Genomic DNA, 19,202 nt, shown 5'->3' on the forward strand with positions numbered 1-19,202 from the left:
GGCTAATTGGGAAACTCTCTAGTGAGATAAGGGCAAAATCTCACAGTGTGGTCCATATTTATGGCTTGAACTGGGATGGTAGTTGTGTAAATGGACAAGACTGGTAGAACTGGTAAGACTTGAAACCTGATTGGATGTGAGGGGTGGGAAGAAGGGAAGGGGGATGAAGCTGTGCGCCTGGGCGACGGAGAGGAAGGTATTAGTTCTCAAAGAAAATAAAGTTTGGAAGAGGGGAGGGGAAAAGGATAAATGCAATCTATTTTGGACACCTTTAGGTTGAGATATCTATAGAACATCCAGTTGGAGATGAGGAACAACAAACTTAAGCTGGGTAGTAAGTATTGTCTTCACATAATAATAATATTATCTATAACTGTCAATGTAAAGATAATAATAGCATTGATGGAGTGGCTTAAGATTTGCAAACTGTTTTACGAATATTATTTCATTTGATCCTTACAACAACCTTGGGAGGTAAGTGCTATTATTATTCCTAAATTACAGATGAAGAAACCGAGGCAGACAAAGGTTAATCGACTCGCCCACCAGGGTTCACACAGCTATAGCGAGAGGCTACATTTGAACTCGGTCCTAAGTATAGGTCCAGTACTCTCTCCACTTAGCCATTTAATTAAGAGGAGAATCTAGGAATCTTTGAACACCCTATTACAGCCCGAAGGAAAAAGGGGGAGAGCGCGCGTCCTCCCCCATTATCCTCCATACAACCCTTTTTTCTCGGAGACAGTGCGCCTACCTACCCTAGGGGAGAGCGGCGCTCCTAAGCCACGTGGGTCGTCGCCTGGGGGAGCCGAGGGACTACAACTCCCAGGGCGCCTCGCGCGAGCGCGCCGAGCGGAAGTGGCTCGCGCGCCTCCCGCCTCCCCGCCTCGGAGAAGAGGCTCTATCCGGGGCCTTGGCGCTTCTCTTTCCTTTCGCGCCGGTTGCCGCTGCGGAGCGCGGTGGGTCCATGTGCGCAGCGAGCGGCGCTACTCGCGGCCCAGCACGACCCCGAGCGCTCCCCCTGCCCCCGGCTCGCCGGCCATGGACCCCAACACGATCATCGAGGCCCTGCGGGGCACCATGGACCCAGCCCTGCGGGAGGCCGCGGAGCGCCAGCTCAATGAGGTATGGAGCGGGTGGCCCCGCGGGGCCTGGCGGGGAGTTGGGTTGCGGGCTGTGGCCGAGGCCCCGCCGGGGAGGGCCGAGGGGGCTTCGGCGGCCCGTGGCGGCGGCCGCGGAAGGGCCGAGGGCGGCGCGGACCGGAGAGGCGGCGCCTGGGCCCGCGCCGGGGCCTGGGGCCTGAGGCGGCGGCGGCGGCGGCGGCGGGCGGCGGGGAGGCGGCCGCCGCGGGGAGGGCTACCCCTGAGGCGCGGCCTCTGGGGCCGCCGGACACATGGCCTGGACACTCCGAGGTCGGCCCGGCCCGGCCCGGGCCTCGCCGCCCGCCCAAGGTCCCGGGCCATGTTGGGCACTTCAACAGCGACGTCTTGGGGGAAGGGGCCAGGGTTGATCAGGGGCATATGCCTCCCTACTCCTGCCGGGGGGCTGGGGCCGCCGAGACCCCGGCGGGCTGCATCCCTGCCCCGGGATGCTTGGTGAGGATGGAAAGCAGGGCTAGGCACAAGCCAGCAGGCTGCAACTCTACAGGTGTGCGTTCTGTTGCTTCTGGATGGACCAGATGACCTCTGACCGGCCCTCCCCCCACCAGCTTCACCATGCTAGGATCCCGAGATGCGGGGCTTGGGAGACCTGGGTTCTGGTCATTAGCTCCACCATTGATTGGCCGCGTGACCTTGGGCAATGATTTTGTCTGTTTCTCCTATCAGTAGAATGGGGATGATTCCTGCTCCACCTGATCAACCGGGTTGTTCGGGTCAAAGGGCTTTGAAAGATACTGCATTGGTTTTTTTGTCTCTTAGTCCCCTAGTTCTCTCTTTTGAAATGAATTAGTGCCTGGAAATCATATTGGTGACATTCAGTAACACCTTTATGTAGTACTAACGGGACCAGATTCATGTGGCCAATCTTGTGAATTTTGATGCAACTGTTCTTAAATTGTACTCCTGTTGCTGAACTTCTGAACATTCTTAAACCAGCATTCCTTAAACATAGGGGGCTGTGTGTGATGCGTGTTTACTGTATTCGAAGAGTTTTATTTGTCCTCATTCACCCTTTCTCTTTCAAAGGAATACTAAGTTAGATAGAATTCTTTATTTCCATGATTGTATGGCCTTTGGTGAATTCATTTGTACTGACTCATCAGAGAGTACTGGATGTTGAGTTTGAGATGACTATGGGACATCCAGTTGTGGATGTCCAATAGGGGGCTGACAACAGACTTCGAAGGTAGGTGGTACAAGTATTATTCTCACATGAGATGTTCGATATTTGTCAATGTTAATATGGGTCAAAGCATCTTTGAATCTCCTATTATACCCTGAAGAAATAAGACAGCAGCACTTAACGTTGCCTTCCTTCAAACCCATCTTTTTCTGAGGCAATGCACCTGCCGACTCTAGAGGAAGCTGAGAGACTTATTTCATCTGTGATATACTAGATATCAGAGAGAACATTAGAGATTCTTGACCTCGAGAAGCTTATCTTTCGAGCAAAGCATTTTAGTGTGCAGGCTGAAGTAGTTTGTATTTTAATATTAGATCCTAATGTTCATTTTCCAGTCTTGTTAACTCTTGTGTATGTTAGTTTGAATTAGACTGAATGCTGTCACACAAAGGCTCAGGATTGCTTCTTCATATTCTGAGTACCTCAAAGTCACCTTGGGCAAGCAAAGAGTCAGATGGAAGGAATTTCTGCTATGACTATTATTATTAATTGGTTTTCATTTTGTGATATACAAATGCTGGGGTTATTATGTTTCTTATTCTAGGGTACTATAAAAGTTTAAAGAACTGATTTTTCCCTTTAAAAAAAAACCACTTTGGCACGGTATTATATTGTAATGGTTAAAACTCTATCTTGTAGATTTACCAATTTAACAAGAAGATGGGGGGAAAGGTAGACTAGATAGCTAATGTAGTCTGTCAAATTTAATTTTTTTTTAACATAGAAATATGGAGTCCCTTAATCAGCCAACGAACATTAAGCACACTCTGTGTCAGGCACTGAGCTGTGCACTGAGCACAACAGGACAAGCAAAACGGCCCCTGCTCTCTCTATCTTGTTAGGGGAGACAGCAAGCATATAGAGAAATATATAGCACAAAGTAACCTTGTGGGGGAAGGGAATAGCAAGTGGAAGAACAGGGAAAGGCAACATGTAGAAGGTGGTGCTTGAGCAAGTTTTGGAAGAAACCAGGGATTGGAAGAGAAAGATGAGAAGGGAGAACATTCCAGGCATGGGGGACAGCTAGTACGGAGATGTTTGGAGATAGCAAATGGAGTGTCTTGTGTGCAGAAGGGCAAGAAGGCAGGTATGGCTGGATCTCAAAGAATGTGAATGGGGCTAGAAAGGTAGGCTGGAGCCAGGCTGTGAGGGAGACACTGAAGATGAAGAAATGGCACAGCAGACTGAGGGCTAGATTTGAAGTCAGGTGACCCAGTTCAGATCATTTTGCTGTCCTCAGTTTCCTTATGTGTACAATAAAGGGGGTGAACTAGATCCCTTTCAACTCTAATTCTTTGGCCGGAGTAGAAGCTAACAGTCCAGTTGTGTTTGGGAGATTTGAGGCAAATGATCTGCAGGAAAGCTTTATTCAATTTAGTCATTCTGGCTGTCTTTTTTTTAAGTGCCTACTAAGGGTCTGGCACTGAATTCAGGGTCTGGGATACTGCGACACAAATGGAAGTCTCTTGAGCTCCTCCTGGAGCTAACATTCTATTGAACTCATAAATATTCAGTAAGTTCCATTCACTTTTAGATTGCACAAAACTCAGTCCTAGGAACTGCTGGCCAAACAAAGATAACTAACTATGCTTAAGTATAGTAATGACAACAGTTGACATTTACATGATATTTTTCGATTTGTAAAGATTTTCTTCAAATACTCCTGTGAATGGGGCAGGGGTGGCATGGGAGGGGAGTTTGAGGGAGACCTTGGGGAGGCAAGTATAAAATTGGCTACAGAATGAGGAAAACTGAGGCTATGAGAAGGGACTTGACTAGGATCATAGAACTGAGACCCTGGCCCTTTTTAAGTCTAGTCAGTCAGCTTTCCATTATAATATGCTGCCTCTCAGTGGCTTTTTGAATATTTTCAACACTGCTGAATTCTCATCTTTGTCAAAGAATTTTTGGCAGCCTCCCTGGATTTTGTGACCCAGTTGACATTTAAGGTTTGCATCTTTTTGAGAGTTTATGCTAATTTGCGCTTTTTTTTCCACCTCGAAAACTTGGTAGAATGTGTTCTCTTTCTTATCTGTCAGAGCTTATCTGCTCTACCAGTCCTACTCCTCTGCTTTTTAATCTTTTCTGGGCAGCTTCCCGTGATTTAGTTAATTAGTTCATCTACTGGAAAGATAATGATTTAGGAAGCACTTAGATAAATCTTAGAGAGGCTAGACTATAGTAAGAATGAGGAAGTGATATTTTGTTTTGGACAAATCTGTTTTGGGAAAGGATAGAAACGGTCAGCTGTAGCATAGTGTTACATTCCATTGATGTCATTTTTCATTAATTTTGTTAAAAGAAAAAGACAATTGCCGTTTGGCATTTTCTCTACAGGATAAAGCTGTACTTAGTCATTGTCTATACCTATACTAAAATATTTTTAAAACCACTTTTATGATCATATATGTATTGGTGATAGAAGAAAACAAGCAGCAGTGGTTTGGTGGAAAGAACGCTGAACAGGAAGCTGGTACACATAGGTTTCTAATCTCAGCCCTGCCTAGTGCCTTACACCTAGTAAGCACTTAACAAATGTTTTTTTGGATTGAATTTTTAATTTGTCAGTCTTTAAAATCTGATCCCCAAACTGCCTGTCCTCTGATACCTCATCTCCCCTCTCCATGCGTTAACTTTCTCCCCTGTCTGGAATGCACTTTCCCCTCATCACCACTGCCTGTTTCCTTCAAAATTCAGCTCAAGGAACACCTGTTACATGGAGCTTTACATAATCTACCCTCTCCAGTTACTCCTTCCTAAAATACCTTGTGTTTCTTTTGTATGTATTTATATACATATGTACATTGTATGATAAAATGTAAGCTTCTTGAGGACAGGGATAGTCTTTCTGTCCCCAGCATCTAGAAAATACCTGACCAATAGTAGTACTTAATAAATGTTTGTTGTCTGTGATTCTGCAAGAGAATGGAATAACTTTTGCATTCTTCCAAGTTAGTTTGAAGGTTCAATTGAACACATTGACTTATTAAATACTTATTAATACCTTCTTTGTGGAAGTACTGCGCCTCTTAGAAGCCGGAGTTATTACTTGCCTTTATGGAACTTACCTGAAGGAATGAATGAAAATACATTTGTTAAGCATTTACTATGAATTTCAAAATATCTTAATTTCACAGGTTAAGTATAAAGAATAGATTTTGTTGTTGCTTAATTGTTTTCAGTTGTCTGACTTCATGACCCCATTTGGAATTTTCTTGGCAGAGATACTGGATTGGTTTGCTATTTCCTTCTCCAGCTCATTTTACAGATGAAGTAACCAAGGCAAAGAGTTAAGTGACTTGTCCAGGGTCACATAGCTAGTGAGTGGCTGAGGCCAAATTTGAATTCAGGAAGATGACTCTTTCTGATTCCAGACCTGGCACTCTATCCACTGCAACAACTAGCTGATTTTTGTGAGCTTCTTAAAGGGCAGGGACTTGATTATTTTTGTATCCCCTATGCCTGGCACATTTTCCCACACATTGCAATGGCACTTAGTGCTTGAATATGTTACACCGTGCTAGTGTGGTCAGATAGGAAGTGCTCGATTTGGTGTCCCAGAACTGGAGCTTAAATTCTGCTTTGATAATTAGGACCTTTGTGACCTGGGGCAAGTTACTTAATCTCTGGGGTTCAGTTTCCATATGTGTAAAATAAGAGATCTGGACCACTTGGTCTGAGAATCCTTCTAGCTCTAAATCCTATGATCCTTTGAAAGGCTAACTTAACAGCTGACTGGTTCATCATCTTAAGGTCTTTATGAATGTGCATATAGTTTTCCTTTCTAAGGACCAAATGGTAACATACTTAAATGCTAGCATATATAGTGGTTTCTATATACATACCTTGATATTTTTTGTTGTTGTCGGGTCATTGAGCTGTATCTGATTCTATGACCCTGTGGACCATGCTGTCAAAGGGGTTTTCTTGGCAAAGATACTGGAATGGTTTCCCATTTCCTTCTGCAGTGGATCAAGGCAAATAAAGGTTAAGTGACTTGCCCAGGGTCACACAGCTAGTGAGTGTCTGAGACCAGACTTGAACTCAGTCTTCCTGACTCCAGGCCCAGCTCTCTATCTACTGAACCATCTAGCTGCCCACCTTGATATTTACAAGTACCTATTAATAAACATTACATAAAGAACAGCTTTCTTTAAGTGGGAGTGATAAAAAGGGTAGGGGAAGAGGTTTACTGTCAGCTTTTTAATTCAGTCAGGTACAGGAGATACAAAAACAAAAAATTAAATATCCCTGCCCTTGAAGAGCTGATAGGTCTATTATTTACTCTTAGAAGAATAAGGAGGGTTAATCTGTGAAGTGACAATATTCTGCAACTAACCGTTATCCCAAGTGTAGATGAAATCACAACTTAATGCGATTAGAAAACAGGTGAGCATGTCAGGAATTTTTTTCCTGCAGATTGTTATTTGGAGATACTGAAAAGCTGACTTAGAGTGACTTGCTGGCTACTCTCCCTTGCACAGTGATACTGGCTTCCTCCTTTAATGGTAATATTATGATGAGAGACAAATGCAGTTATGTTGTAGTAAACACTGAATTCAGAAGGAAAGCCCTACTGGACATTTAACTTCTCTGTACTTTGGGTTTCCTTTCTTTCTCATACTGATGAAATCACAGATTAAAAAAATTGGACTAGTAACTGCATTATACCTATCTCACAGAACTCTTTGGTGAGGAGGGCTTTATAAACATGAACTATTATTAAGTATACTTGCTGAGGGCAAGGCACTGCCTTTTTTTTAATACAGATTTGAAGAAATTAATTAATTTTCTTCAAATTAGGATGATATGAGGATGGATAAAAAATTACTGACATTTTAAAGTAACATTCTTTGATCTCATTTGAACCTTAGAACAATCTTACGAGGTTGGTGGTATTATTATCATCGCCACTTCACAGAGGAAGAAACTGAGGGTCAGAGAGACAGTGAATAATCCATCATCACATAACTAGTATCAAGGTGGCACTTGAATCCAGGTATTTTTGACTCCTATGTCCAGCCTTCTAGCCACTCCTAACAGTCCTGAACCTTTTTGCAAATGTTTCCACTCTAATGGGAAACCTAAGACATTATAGAAATGGATATAAGCAGAACCTGTTTGATTTTTGTCTATCTCAGGTGCCTGCCACACTGTCTTTATCTCCTGCACTAAAAAACTGCTTGTTGATTGATTGATTGATGTAATAAAATTGAATATAATAATTGCCCAAGAGTGTAAGGTACCAACAGAGTGCTGTAAGAGACTTCAGCCCTAGCTGGGAAGGTAAAGGAAAGCTTAGCGGGGAAAATAGTCATGGGGCTGGACTTGGAATGATGGTCAGGATTTCAGCTAGGTGAGGTGGTGATGATGGGAATACCAGGCATAGGGCATATCTTGGCTTGAGCACATGCTTGTAAGAGGAAAAGTTCCAGGATTCAGTTTGGCAAGATCATTGAATATGCCAAGAAGAAATTGTTTCAATCACTTTTCACTGATAAATATTTGGTTTAGCAAGCTTTTTTCACAGTGGTAGAAAAGTTTGAAAAGGAAATGTGGAAAGCATCACCTAATTTTCCACTGTAGTCCTTCCCCCCTCTCTCAGAGAAACTTTTCTTATAATAATGTAAGAAAAAAAAAGTTCAGCAAAACTAGTGGGAAAAGTGATATATGCAGTATTCCACACCCATGGTATCCTAATGCCCACCTCTGCAAATAAACATTCAGGGGTTGGGGTGCAGTTTAATTTTAATGTTTTCATTGTTTTCTTTTTAAAATACCACTTTTCCCAGTATATGCCATAAGCCTAGCTTAAAAAAATTTTTTTTTGCGTAAATATTCAACAAGGTTAAAGTTTCGAGTTTGATCTTTTGGGGGCTGGTTTTTCATAGCCCAGAACACTTAAATTACAACAGACTGCATTCCTAATCCAGGTCCACTACCTCACAAAAGTGTGCTGTTGATCACAAACGGAACTAGACCAGGGTAACTGCGTATTGAGGGGGAGAAGAATATGTGAAAACTCAGCACCATTCTTGGGAAAATGACAGCGTGTTATCCAAACATGATTTGGAGTTCTAAAGTGTCTTATAAAGAACAAAAGTGTAAAGATGCGCACATCTTAAGAGACTCACCTGATAATGAAAGCTTAGGAAGGCAGTCATTTTATCAGGCTGACCTGCTGATGATTTGGTATGGCACATGTTAAATTTGTTGTACTAGGTAGCTTCACATTCCAGGCTTTTGCCCTGCCTCTTTACTATCTACTTTACCAATAAATATGTGAAGAAAAATTTCCTAACAACCTTTCCTTGAATACCTTCACCAAAAGTGAAACTCCTTACCTTATGAGGCAGCCTGTTCTACTCTCAGTAGTTCTGGTGGTGGTGGTGGTGGTTGTTGTTATTATTATTACTGTTGCTATTATTGTACTTCTGAATTCAATTTTTAAAAAACTTATGTGTAAGACTTTCTTTTATTTATCCCTTTTAATGTAGTGTTATTAAACTCAACCCAGTGGTCTAGCTTGGTGATTTCTATATGCTGACTGTCATCCTGCTTTTCCTTCCAGCTTTGTGTTATCTGCACATTTTTAAGCGTGCCATCTATACTTTTAAGTAATTGATAAAAATGTTAAACAGGACAGGGCCAAAGAAAGATCCCTGGGGCATTACACTCAAAGCAGTCCAAGTTGAGATCTGTCTATCCGTTACAGGAGACAGGTCTGTCCAATGGAAAGAGCATTGGATTTGTAATGAGGGGGCCTCAATTCAAAAGCCAAGGTCTTCCAAGTGCCCACTTGTGTGCTATTGGACACTTTCTGGGTCTTGTCTCGTTTTCTCATTTGTAAAATAGACTTGTACTAGATGCCTTCTGAGTTATCTTATAGTTCAAAATTTATGATCTGAAGATGGCTTTTGGAGTTCAGCTATTCGTTCTAAATCCATGTAATTTACTCTACATCATAGAAGCAACTAGGTGGCATAGTGAATAGAGTGCTGGATTTGGGAATCAGGAAAACCTAAATTCTAAACTTGTCTCAGATGCTTATAAGCTATGTATGGGTTGGTCACTAACCTTACAGTCTCAGTTTCCTCATGTGAAATGGGGATAATAATCTCACTGGTTGAGGAACAAATGAGCAAGTTTAGGGGTTTTTTTTGTTTGTTTTTTTATTTATTTTTTTTTTTGGCGAGGCAATTGGGGTTAAGTGACTTGCCCAGAGTCACACAACTAGTAAGTATTATGTGTCTGATGCCCAATTTGAACTTAAAGTGGGCCTCCTGACTACAGGGCCTGTGCTCTATCCACTGCCCCATCTAGCTACCCCAAATTTAGGTCTTAATAAAGCATTTGATCCTTGGTCAGAAAAACCTACCCTGATCTATTATCAAAAAATTAAATAAGTTTAGTATGTTCTGTTTTCAGTGAAGCTAGCAGGATGTCTGCTAAGTGCTTAATTTAATTTGAGTACTTATTGATTGATTCCATTGTCTTAAAACTTGAGGTGGTCTAGCTTATGCTCAATTTATCACCCAGTCCCAATGCTAGTATGTGTGTTGTAGGATTTGAAGCTGTAAGAGAACCTTTGGATCATCTTTTCCATCTCCCACATTTTACAGGGAGGGAACTAGGATCAGAAAGGAGCAAAGACTTGCATGAGATTGTATAGCTAGTTAGTGGCAGAACTAGAATTGGAACTCCCCATATAAAATCACCCTCTCCCTGCAGTTTTCTTCAGTTAATGTATTAAAAGAGAATAATAACTCCTCCTCCAAAAAAAAAAAGGTAAACCAAAGAAGATAAAATGATATTTTAAAGTGGAATTCATGGATATGATTATGGCCTTTTATAAAAATTGTATCATAAACTCCTTAGCAGAGCTTTGTTTTGAATTAAATTTTTAATCCACACCCACCCCACCCTGGGACAGCATTTGGATAATTTGAGTTTGTGGTGCTAAATATTTACTAAGTAGTGTGATTTCTTCTGAAATAGACCCATTTTCTATTAGAAAAGCTAGTTTTATAGTAGGCTTGACTAGTGTTGGGTAAGGGGAGAATAATGAACATACCATGCATACAATAAAATGTTTTTGAAGGTAGAGTTATATTTTATAAGAAGAAAACATTCCTAATGTTGGAATACAAAATAGTGGATACTACTGAATTTGATAGATAAGGAAAGTCCTTGGATTCTTTGGCTGTTAAACAAAAAGGTCATCCAGTGACACAGCATGTTTAGGAGAATGCTTTGAGAAAGGTTTGCTTAAATACCAGATTAATATGCTCTAGAAAAGGAGGTGTTCCCAGCTTTTTTGCGCCCCCTCACCCCTACCCTGTGGCATCAGGGTTTGGTGAAAAGATTATAGGGCTTGGAGTCACACTTTGAGGTACAGTCTCAATTCTAACTTTGTAGTTAATTCAGGGCTAACATGGATAACCCTAACTTCCTTATCATGTGTTAGCTATGAGAATAAAATGAGATCAAATGTGAAAGTCTTTTGACAGAAAGTGCTGTGTAAATCTAAGGTCCTAATATTTATTAGTTACAGTTTTCCCTTTCTAGTATTACGAGTTACGATTCTCCCTTGAAGGCTATGGTGACTGAAAGGCATTAATTTTTTTCAGAGTTTTGAATTAAATTTTATCCTGAAAAACTACTGCCTAAATAATTGAATAGAAACTCTCAATGGCTTGTACTTCATAAGATAATACCATGAAATAAAGAAATTCTGATAGAACATTAAGTAAAGATTTGTCCATAGCAACTTGTAATAGCTCTAGTTCATTTTATATGTCCTGGGTTTTGTCATTCTCCTGAAGTAAATAGCTTGCTGAGTGTTTGGAGTTCTCCAGTCTTTTTGGCTTTTGAGGAGGGGGAGAAATCCTGATATTAAAAATATTGGTCTTTGAGAATCAGGTTTAAGGTGGCTAAGTCAGTTTTCTTCTCTCCCTCTAGTGCTTCTTGGATCATAATTTAGAGCCGGAAGGGACCTTAGATGCCATCAAACCCAATTCTCCCATTTCACAAATGAAGAAAAAGACTCAGATTGCTTAAGTGATTTCCCAGTGTCACCCAGGCCTTCTTGACTCCCAAGCTAGATGCCCAATTCACTATGCTGCTTCATTTGAGCCATTTATCTCAAGCTCTGACCACTCATCCTTATGTGACTCTGTGCAGTTCATTTGAACAAGTTCCTTCTGTCCTTAGCAAACCTACTGCATTCCCACCTTCCCTTCCCCTACCTGAAATCTAATGATGGCTGTGCATCACAGATTTGTTATTTATCACCTAATACTACAGCACAGCAATCCTTTTATTATTCCCTGTTTCTCTATTCAGTTACCCACTTTCTTGAAATGTCTCACATGATACTACCCCTTCCTAACTTACCCTCAACTAAAGACCTCACCTTCTTTTCTGAAAAAATGGACGTGATTCACTGTAAGTTTCCTTCCCCTTGTCCCTTTTTTACCTTTTAACTCCTCTGCGCTTGTTCCCTGATTTTCCCTTCCTCTCCTCCAGTCTCAGATAAAGAGGTAGCCGTTATTGCCAGGGTCTTCAGTTTACACATCTGATCCCATCCCCTGCTCTAGCCTTCTCCAGCCGATTTCTCCCATTATCATTTTATCAGTTTTCTTTTTAATCATCTGGTCTTTTATAGACTGGTATCATCCCTGATAATTACAAAAGGGTCCCATTCTCAACTCTGTCATAACCCCAGTATATCCTCTTATCTCGCTTTCCTTTTTTTTTTCTTTTGCCGTGTCACAGCAGAACATAAGAGAGGATTCAGTATAAAGCAATACATTTCCATTTCAAGAAAATCTATATAATAAATACTACATTGTTTTCAAAGCTGCCCCAGCTTGTCGTTGCTTCTTTGTTGGTTTTCATTTGTTCTCTGCTGAGCACTTTTTACTTTTTTTCCCTTCCCTCTCCCACCCTACCCTGAAGAAGGCTGCAGTTAAGGATGGATATATACATACATATACATAGATATCTATAAACATATACCTATATACACATATATACTCATACATATGTGTAAGAGTGTACTATGCTTATTTCCTCCTGTCATCTATTTCTCTGAATGTGGATAGCATCTTCCTTCACAAGGCCAAGTCTTTCAGTGTTTTTCTGAATCATTCAGCTCATCATTTTCTAATTCCAACCCAATCATATTCTATCTGAGAGATTATCTATGAAGGTTCCCCCCCCCCAATTTTCTTCATTCCTTTTGTTCTTGGCTACATAGATTTTATTTATACAAGAAAATTTTAGTTTAAAATAATCAAAACTATCCTTTTCACACTTCAACAATGCTCTTCCCTTATAATATAGTTTAAGGTCTGATGCTGCTGAATCTACTTCCTTTACATCTTTTTTATGTTTTCTTTGAAGTTCCTGACCTTTTGTTCTTCCAGAAGAACTTTTTTATTTTTTTCTAACTCAGTAAAATAACTTTTTAGTAATTTAATTGGGATGATATTGAATAAACAGATTAGGTAAAATTGTCAATTTAAAAATATATTGGTGTTACCTACCCATGATCAATAAATGTCACTTCAATTATTTAGATCAGAATTTATTCGTATAAAAAGTGTTTTATGTTCCTATGTCTGTTGTGGCAGGTATCTGCTCAGGTTTTTTATACTGTCTAGCTATTTTAAATGATCTGAAATAATATTGAATAATATTGCTGACACATAGTGTAGTTTCTTTATTTTTCGCTTTTGATTAAATCTGTTTTAACTTTAACTTTGAGATCATGATTACTGTCCCTGTTTTTTTTTTTTACATACTAAATTCTACTCCTGGCCTTTATTTTATCTGTGTGTTTCTCATTTTTATGTTTCCTGAAAGCAAGATTGTTGAATTCAAATATTTAAATCTGTTATCTATTTTATGGGTACATTCGTCCCATTCACATTCTGAGCCGCAATTACTTGTTGTAGCTTACTTGTTGTGTATATTCTCCTTCTGAATTTAGAAGACTTTTATTTTATACCCATATATATATACTTCTCTCTTTAGCCCATTGAGAGTAAGATTCCAGCACTACCCACTCTCCTCCTTATTAGCTTCTTTCATATCAACTTTTCTTTTATGCCTCATTTGTATGACATAATTACTTTCTCTCTCCCTGCAGTTTTATTTTTTTAGAATCACTCCATCATACTTAGCTCAGCCCACACCTTTCTTTCAAACTACCAAAATAATGATGACAACCATAAGAGTACTGCTAGTATTTTCACATACTAAGTAAACAGTTTCCATATTGAGTCCCTTATAATTGGCCTTTAATGTTTACTTTATATTTCTCTTGGATGTTATATATTGAATTTTCCCTTAAGTTCTGGGGTTTTTGTCACAAAAACCTGGAAGTCTTTGAGTTTGTTAAATGTCCTTTTTTTTTTCTTCCCACATTCAGGATTATACTTAACTTTGCTGGGTAAATTACCCTTGGTCATAACCCTTGCTCTTTTGCTCTATGGTAAGACCTGCAGTCCTTCAACATAATAGTTCCTAGGTCTTGTGTAATCCTTATTGTAGCTCCATCATATTTAAATTGTTGTTGTTGTTTTTTCTTTTTGCTTGCAATATTTTTTCCTTAACCTAGGAGTTTTTTTGGCTATGGTTATTCCTGTAAATTTTCCTCCTGGGATCTCTTTTCAGGTAGTGAAGAGTGGATTTTTTTCTATTTCTACTTTGCCTTCTCGTTCTAGAACTTCAGGGCAATTTTCCTTGATAATTTCTTGTAATATTATATCAAGATTCTTTTATTGTAATTTTCAGGTAGTCTGACTCGATCTGTTCTCCAGATCAGTTTTTTTGTTTTATGATTTCTTGGTGTCTTAGCATGTTATTAGCTTCCCCTTGCCTAATTCTAGTTTTCCAGGACTTATTTTCTTCCCTAAATTTTTTATTCTCTATTTTCAGTTGATTTACTTTATTTTCACAATTTTCTTGGATTGCTTATTTTTTTTCCTAATTTTTTCTTGCTCTCTTATTTGATTTTGGGGAGGGGGGTAGGCATTGGAGTTAAATGACTTGCTCAGGGTCACACAGCTAGTAAGTATCAAGTGTCTGAGGTCAGATTTGAGTGCAGGTCCTCCTGACTCCTGGGCTCATGGTAGTCTATCCATTGCACCACCTCGCTACCCCTCTTATTTGATTTTTAAAGTCCTTTTTAAGTTCTTCCAAGAACAACTTCTTGCGAAGACTGTTGACTAACTGCCACCAATGGGTAGGTAAGCCCAAGATTATGGAGACCCAGAAAAGAAATTTCTTGCCACCAAAGTCCTTGGTATTGTGAAATGATTCAACATGAGCAGCTGATTACCAAGAGAAATCCTCCTTTATTAACGATGTTTTACCCTCCTCTGTTTTGCTTATGGGACCTTTCCATCTGAGTGGAGCTAAAACCTTTTATACAAGTTGTCTCCCCCATTAGAACATAATAAGATCCTTGAGGGCTTACTGACTTTTACTTTGCTGTTTGTATTCTCAGCATGTTACTACTGTGTTTTACATGTAGTAAGCCCTTAATAAATGCTCATTCATTCATCCCTTTCAGTGTGTGTGCAATTTAATTAATTTAATATTTATAGTAGATATTTAATAATAATACATGTTTGTTGCTGTTGATAGATGTAGGAGGAGGGAAGGAGTGAAAAAATGACCCTTTAGTTTTATGCCTGGGAGAATACTGTTGGCAGAAATAGAGATAATTCAGTTGGGAAGCTTGTTTAGGGGGAAAGACAGGTTGAGTGTTAGATGTGGTTGCTTGAGAGAGGTGACTATGGAATTACCCTTAACTATTAGTTGAAGCTATGAGAATAGGGGAAAATAGTGACTGAACCTTGGGAGGGGGGCTGTGTGTATTTTCCATTTTTAGGAGGTATAAAGAAGAAATACAGCTAGCAATTTAAAGGAATTTTCTTTTTCTTTTTTTAAAAGGCATTTGCAGTTAATTGACTTGCCCAGGGTCGCACAGCTAGTAAGTGTCTGAGGCTGGATTTGAACTCAGGTCTTTCAGATTTCAGTGCCAGTGCTCTATCCACTGTACTACCTAGCTGCCCCTCATTGTTTTGGGGTTTTTTTTTGTTTTTTGTTTGTTTTTGTTTTTGACTAGGCATTGGTGTTAAATGACTTGCCCAGGGTCACACAGCTAGTAAGTGTTATGTGTCTGAGGGCAGATTTGAACTCAGGTCCTCCGGAATCCAGGGCTGGTGCTCTATCCACTGCTCCACCTAGCTGCCCCTTGTTTTTTTTTTACGTGATATATATATATATTTTTACATGACCAGTATTTATATGACTATATTCCAGCACATTCCTATTTACCCCCCCCTTAGCCAACCTTTATAAAAAAAAAAACCGGGGCGGGGGAGGTGTTAAGCAAAACTAACCAACATATTGGAATGAAATAAGACACCTAGAGAGCATTCAACCATTGACCACCCCTGGAGCTTCTCATTGAACCTCATTTTTGTTCTTATGTCTCTTCTTTGGGGCCAAGTTTGGTTATTATAATTTCACAGCATTCTGTTTAGATATTTATTGCATGTATTTTCCTGGTTCTGATCTCTTTGCACCATTTTGTACAAGTCTTCCCATGCTTCTCTATATTCACCACATTCATCATTTGTTACAACACAATAAAATTTTGATATATTTATGCACCACAGTTTGTTTACCCATTGGCTAGTCAGTAGGGATTTACTTTACTTCCAATTCTTTGCTACTGCAAAAAGTGCTGCAGTAAGTATTTGAGTGTGGATATGGCCTTCTTATAATTTTTTCCCCCTGTGTTGTGTCTGGTGTTGGGAACTCTGGGTCAAAAGGTGTCAACACCTTAGTCACTTTAGACTAGCTTAATGGGAGAAATCTTAATGTTTTTGTGGGTAGAAGCTGAGTAAATGTAAGAATGGGGGGAGGTTCATGAGCGCATCTGGAGGGCTTAGCCTTGGAAGGGAATAAAGAAATTTTGAGGTGCTTAAAAAAGGTAAGGTGTTTTCTGAGGGATAGATAGAGGATTTGGGGCCTTGACTGTGGAAACCTTTATGGAGTGGCTGGGGTGTAAGGCGTTTAAATGATTTTAAATATAGCATGAATTTGTGACATGTTCCAGAAGTTCTCAGACACCTGGGAGCAGAATTGGTGAAGATAAATGACAGCTGACCCAGGGATTGGTGGAGCCAAAGGTCCAAAATGTTGAAATGACTGACTTAGAATTAGGTGAGTCATATAAAGCTAATAGACTTGAGACGTTGCGTGTGTTATAATGGTAAGTAGTGTGATGAATGGGAGAAGTGGAGGCTAAGAGCAATTGTCACTGAGTTGGAGCTCAGCTTTTGAAATGGAGTTAGAGTAGTTTAAATGATGAGGAGAGCTTATGTAAATTAAAAATCTTTGTAGTTAATTTGGAGGCCAGAGACTGGAACTGAAAGACATACTTAAGTCATCAAAATGCATTTCTTCCTTGGATTTTCTCCTTACTCCAAGCTGATAGGAAGGGGCAGCTGGTTTATTGGTAAGTGGTTACAATAGAATGTAACAAGAAAAGAGTTTAACTGGATGATCACAATTCTAAAATCTATGTTCTCTGTTAAGTACCTTGCTCAAGTATGCCTTACCTTTGCTTTCCTCTCTGGACTTGTAGTTAGGAGCCAGTTTAAAGGGGGAGCAGGAGTTTATTCAGTGCCATATTTGGTAGGGTATACTGAATCTAGTCTTAGACCAGCTGCTATGGCATACTGCCATTAGGACTTCCCTCACTCATAGCTACCATGATGTCTGGCTCCCAGTGACTTCCTCCTGAGGACACTAACCATGTCCATATGAAATTTGCCTACTTAGAAGAACTTTCATAAAAATGCCTAATAAAGGAAGCAGTTTATTAATCTCTGAGTTTTGCTATTTAATTTTTTAAGTACCCTCATATGTAGGCTTATTTTTGTTTGAATAATGGAAATAGTGACATTAAGGAGAATTCAGTGTGATGGATGATTTGGAAACTAAGACATAAGACCAGTATCCCCATTGGACTGAGTGAGTTGTCTAGGACAACTTGTGTTTATCTCTTTTATTTTCAGATTTTCCAGAAAGGGAATCTTGATATTGGTAATCTATAATAAGATTTTAATAGCAGGGGGAGTTAAACAAAAGTTTGCCTATTTACATTATTCTCTTATTACTGAACCCTTAGAGGATGAACCATTAACATTTTTCATTTCATTTGATTTCATTCATCTGGATATCTAAAGATGGCATCAATGTAGATTATTCATAAGCATACAGGTCTCTTGAAATTTTTTTTTCTTTTTAAATTGGCAATTCCATTTGAATGTATGGAAGTCTCAATTGCCTTTATGTATAGGTTGAAATTCATCACTAGGCTGTAAAGAGACCAACAATTTCCTATCTCTGCTTTTCTAAAAATAGCATTCAGTTCACACAGATCCAACTAAGAACTATGCCAGTACTGCAACTTTAATGCAGAATCATCCCCAAGCCGGGACTCTAACCTTCAGTGAATCTGGCATTTGCCAGTGGGTTTTAATCTGTCCCAGTTAGCTGGAGAAAGACTCTTGTTAATTTGTATTTCCAAAACAGCCACAGTGATCATAGAACAATTAACTAAAATACTTTTGTTTAAAATAAAGCTTGTAAGCTGGTGTTAGAAATATGTAAAAGCTCTTTTAAGATTTTCTTAGTTTCTCCTATGGTGTATCTAATTTTATTATCCAAAGTTTATGGCATTCTATATACAGTGAGGCACAAGACCTCATTCGAATCAGCAATTAGGAGGATTTATTATTAATGATTTATCTTTTTAAAAAAGAAAACACATTCCTTTTTTGGGGGGTGTAATGGGGCTTAGTCATAGAGGAAATTTGAAAGTTAGGGTTACCAAAAGCTTATTTCATATCTATGTATTATTTACTTCAATGTCAGGAACTTCCTTCTTCCTGCTATCAAAACATTATTTAGGAAAGAATCAGCCCATTTTATGTGAATTGCCTAGGCACCTCACTTTTTGTCAAGGACATTTACATTTTAAGCCTTCTTTCTAATTGTTTTCTGTTACAAAGATTTCAAGAATTAATGAGCAAGTTTGAAAGAGAAATTTTTAGATTGCAGGAGACCTGTTGTCTAAAGTATATTTACCTAAAACCCCACTGCCCCAAATAGTGGGCTTTGTAAGATACAATATGATTTAAAGTTGTGATATGTAGGTCACACGTAGAAATTTATCAGAACTTTTTGAATATTTTCGTGCACAGATTTTCTAATTGTTTATTTATCATTTGATCAGGTTCTTCCTGATCAACCCTACCCCTAATAACCCTACTAATACAGGAAGATGGATCAAGTGTATTTTCTCATCTTAATGTATTAAAAACAATCCTTTCTGCCTAAGGAGAAAAACCTTTTCTCCCAACTCAGATAATTTGGATTCAGTGCTGCCCATCTCTCACTTATCAGTGTATGACTAGCCAAGTGATACAACTCCTGAGCCTCAATTTAATGCTTTTTAAAAGGAATCTCTTTTTTCCCCTTTTTTTGGAAGGCAGTCAGGGTTAAGTGACTTGCCCAGGCTCAAGACAGCCATTAAGTGTCTGAGGTCACATTTGAACTCAGGCTCCCCAGACTCCTGGGCTGAAGTTCTATCTACTGTGCCACTTAGCTACCCCATATTTTTTATATTATAATTATAGAGCATTCAAGTTTTTATTGTTTTTTTCTGTTTACATTGTATGGTTTTTTTTCTGATTTTTTTTCTTCATTCTACATCAGTTCATATGTGTTGTGCTTTTCTTTCAAAGTTGTTTTCATTATTGTAGTCC

General features: G+C 39.3%; 1 protein-coding gene across 1 annotated transcript in view; it reads left to right on the top strand.

The window, feature by feature from the left end:
* Nucleotides 1-878: 878 nt before the first annotated feature.
* The window catches only part of IPO7 (importin 7), a 51,874-nt gene continuing 33,550 nt past the window's right edge, over nt 879-19,202 (top strand). Inside the window, 1 exon segment of the mRNA XM_021001915.2 lies at nt 879-1,125. Coding sequence (XP_020857574.2) covers nt 1,042-1,125 — 84 coding nt within the window. The 5' untranslated portion in view covers nt 879-1,041.

The sequence above is a fragment of the Phascolarctos cinereus genome, unplaced genomic scaffold, assembly GCF_003287225.1.
Source record: "Phascolarctos cinereus isolate Bilbo 61053 unplaced genomic scaffold, phaCin_HiC Scaffold_9;HRSCAF=440, whole genome shotgun sequence".
Lineage (NCBI taxonomy): Eukaryota > Metazoa > Chordata > Mammalia > Diprotodontia > Phascolarctidae > Phascolarctos > Phascolarctos cinereus.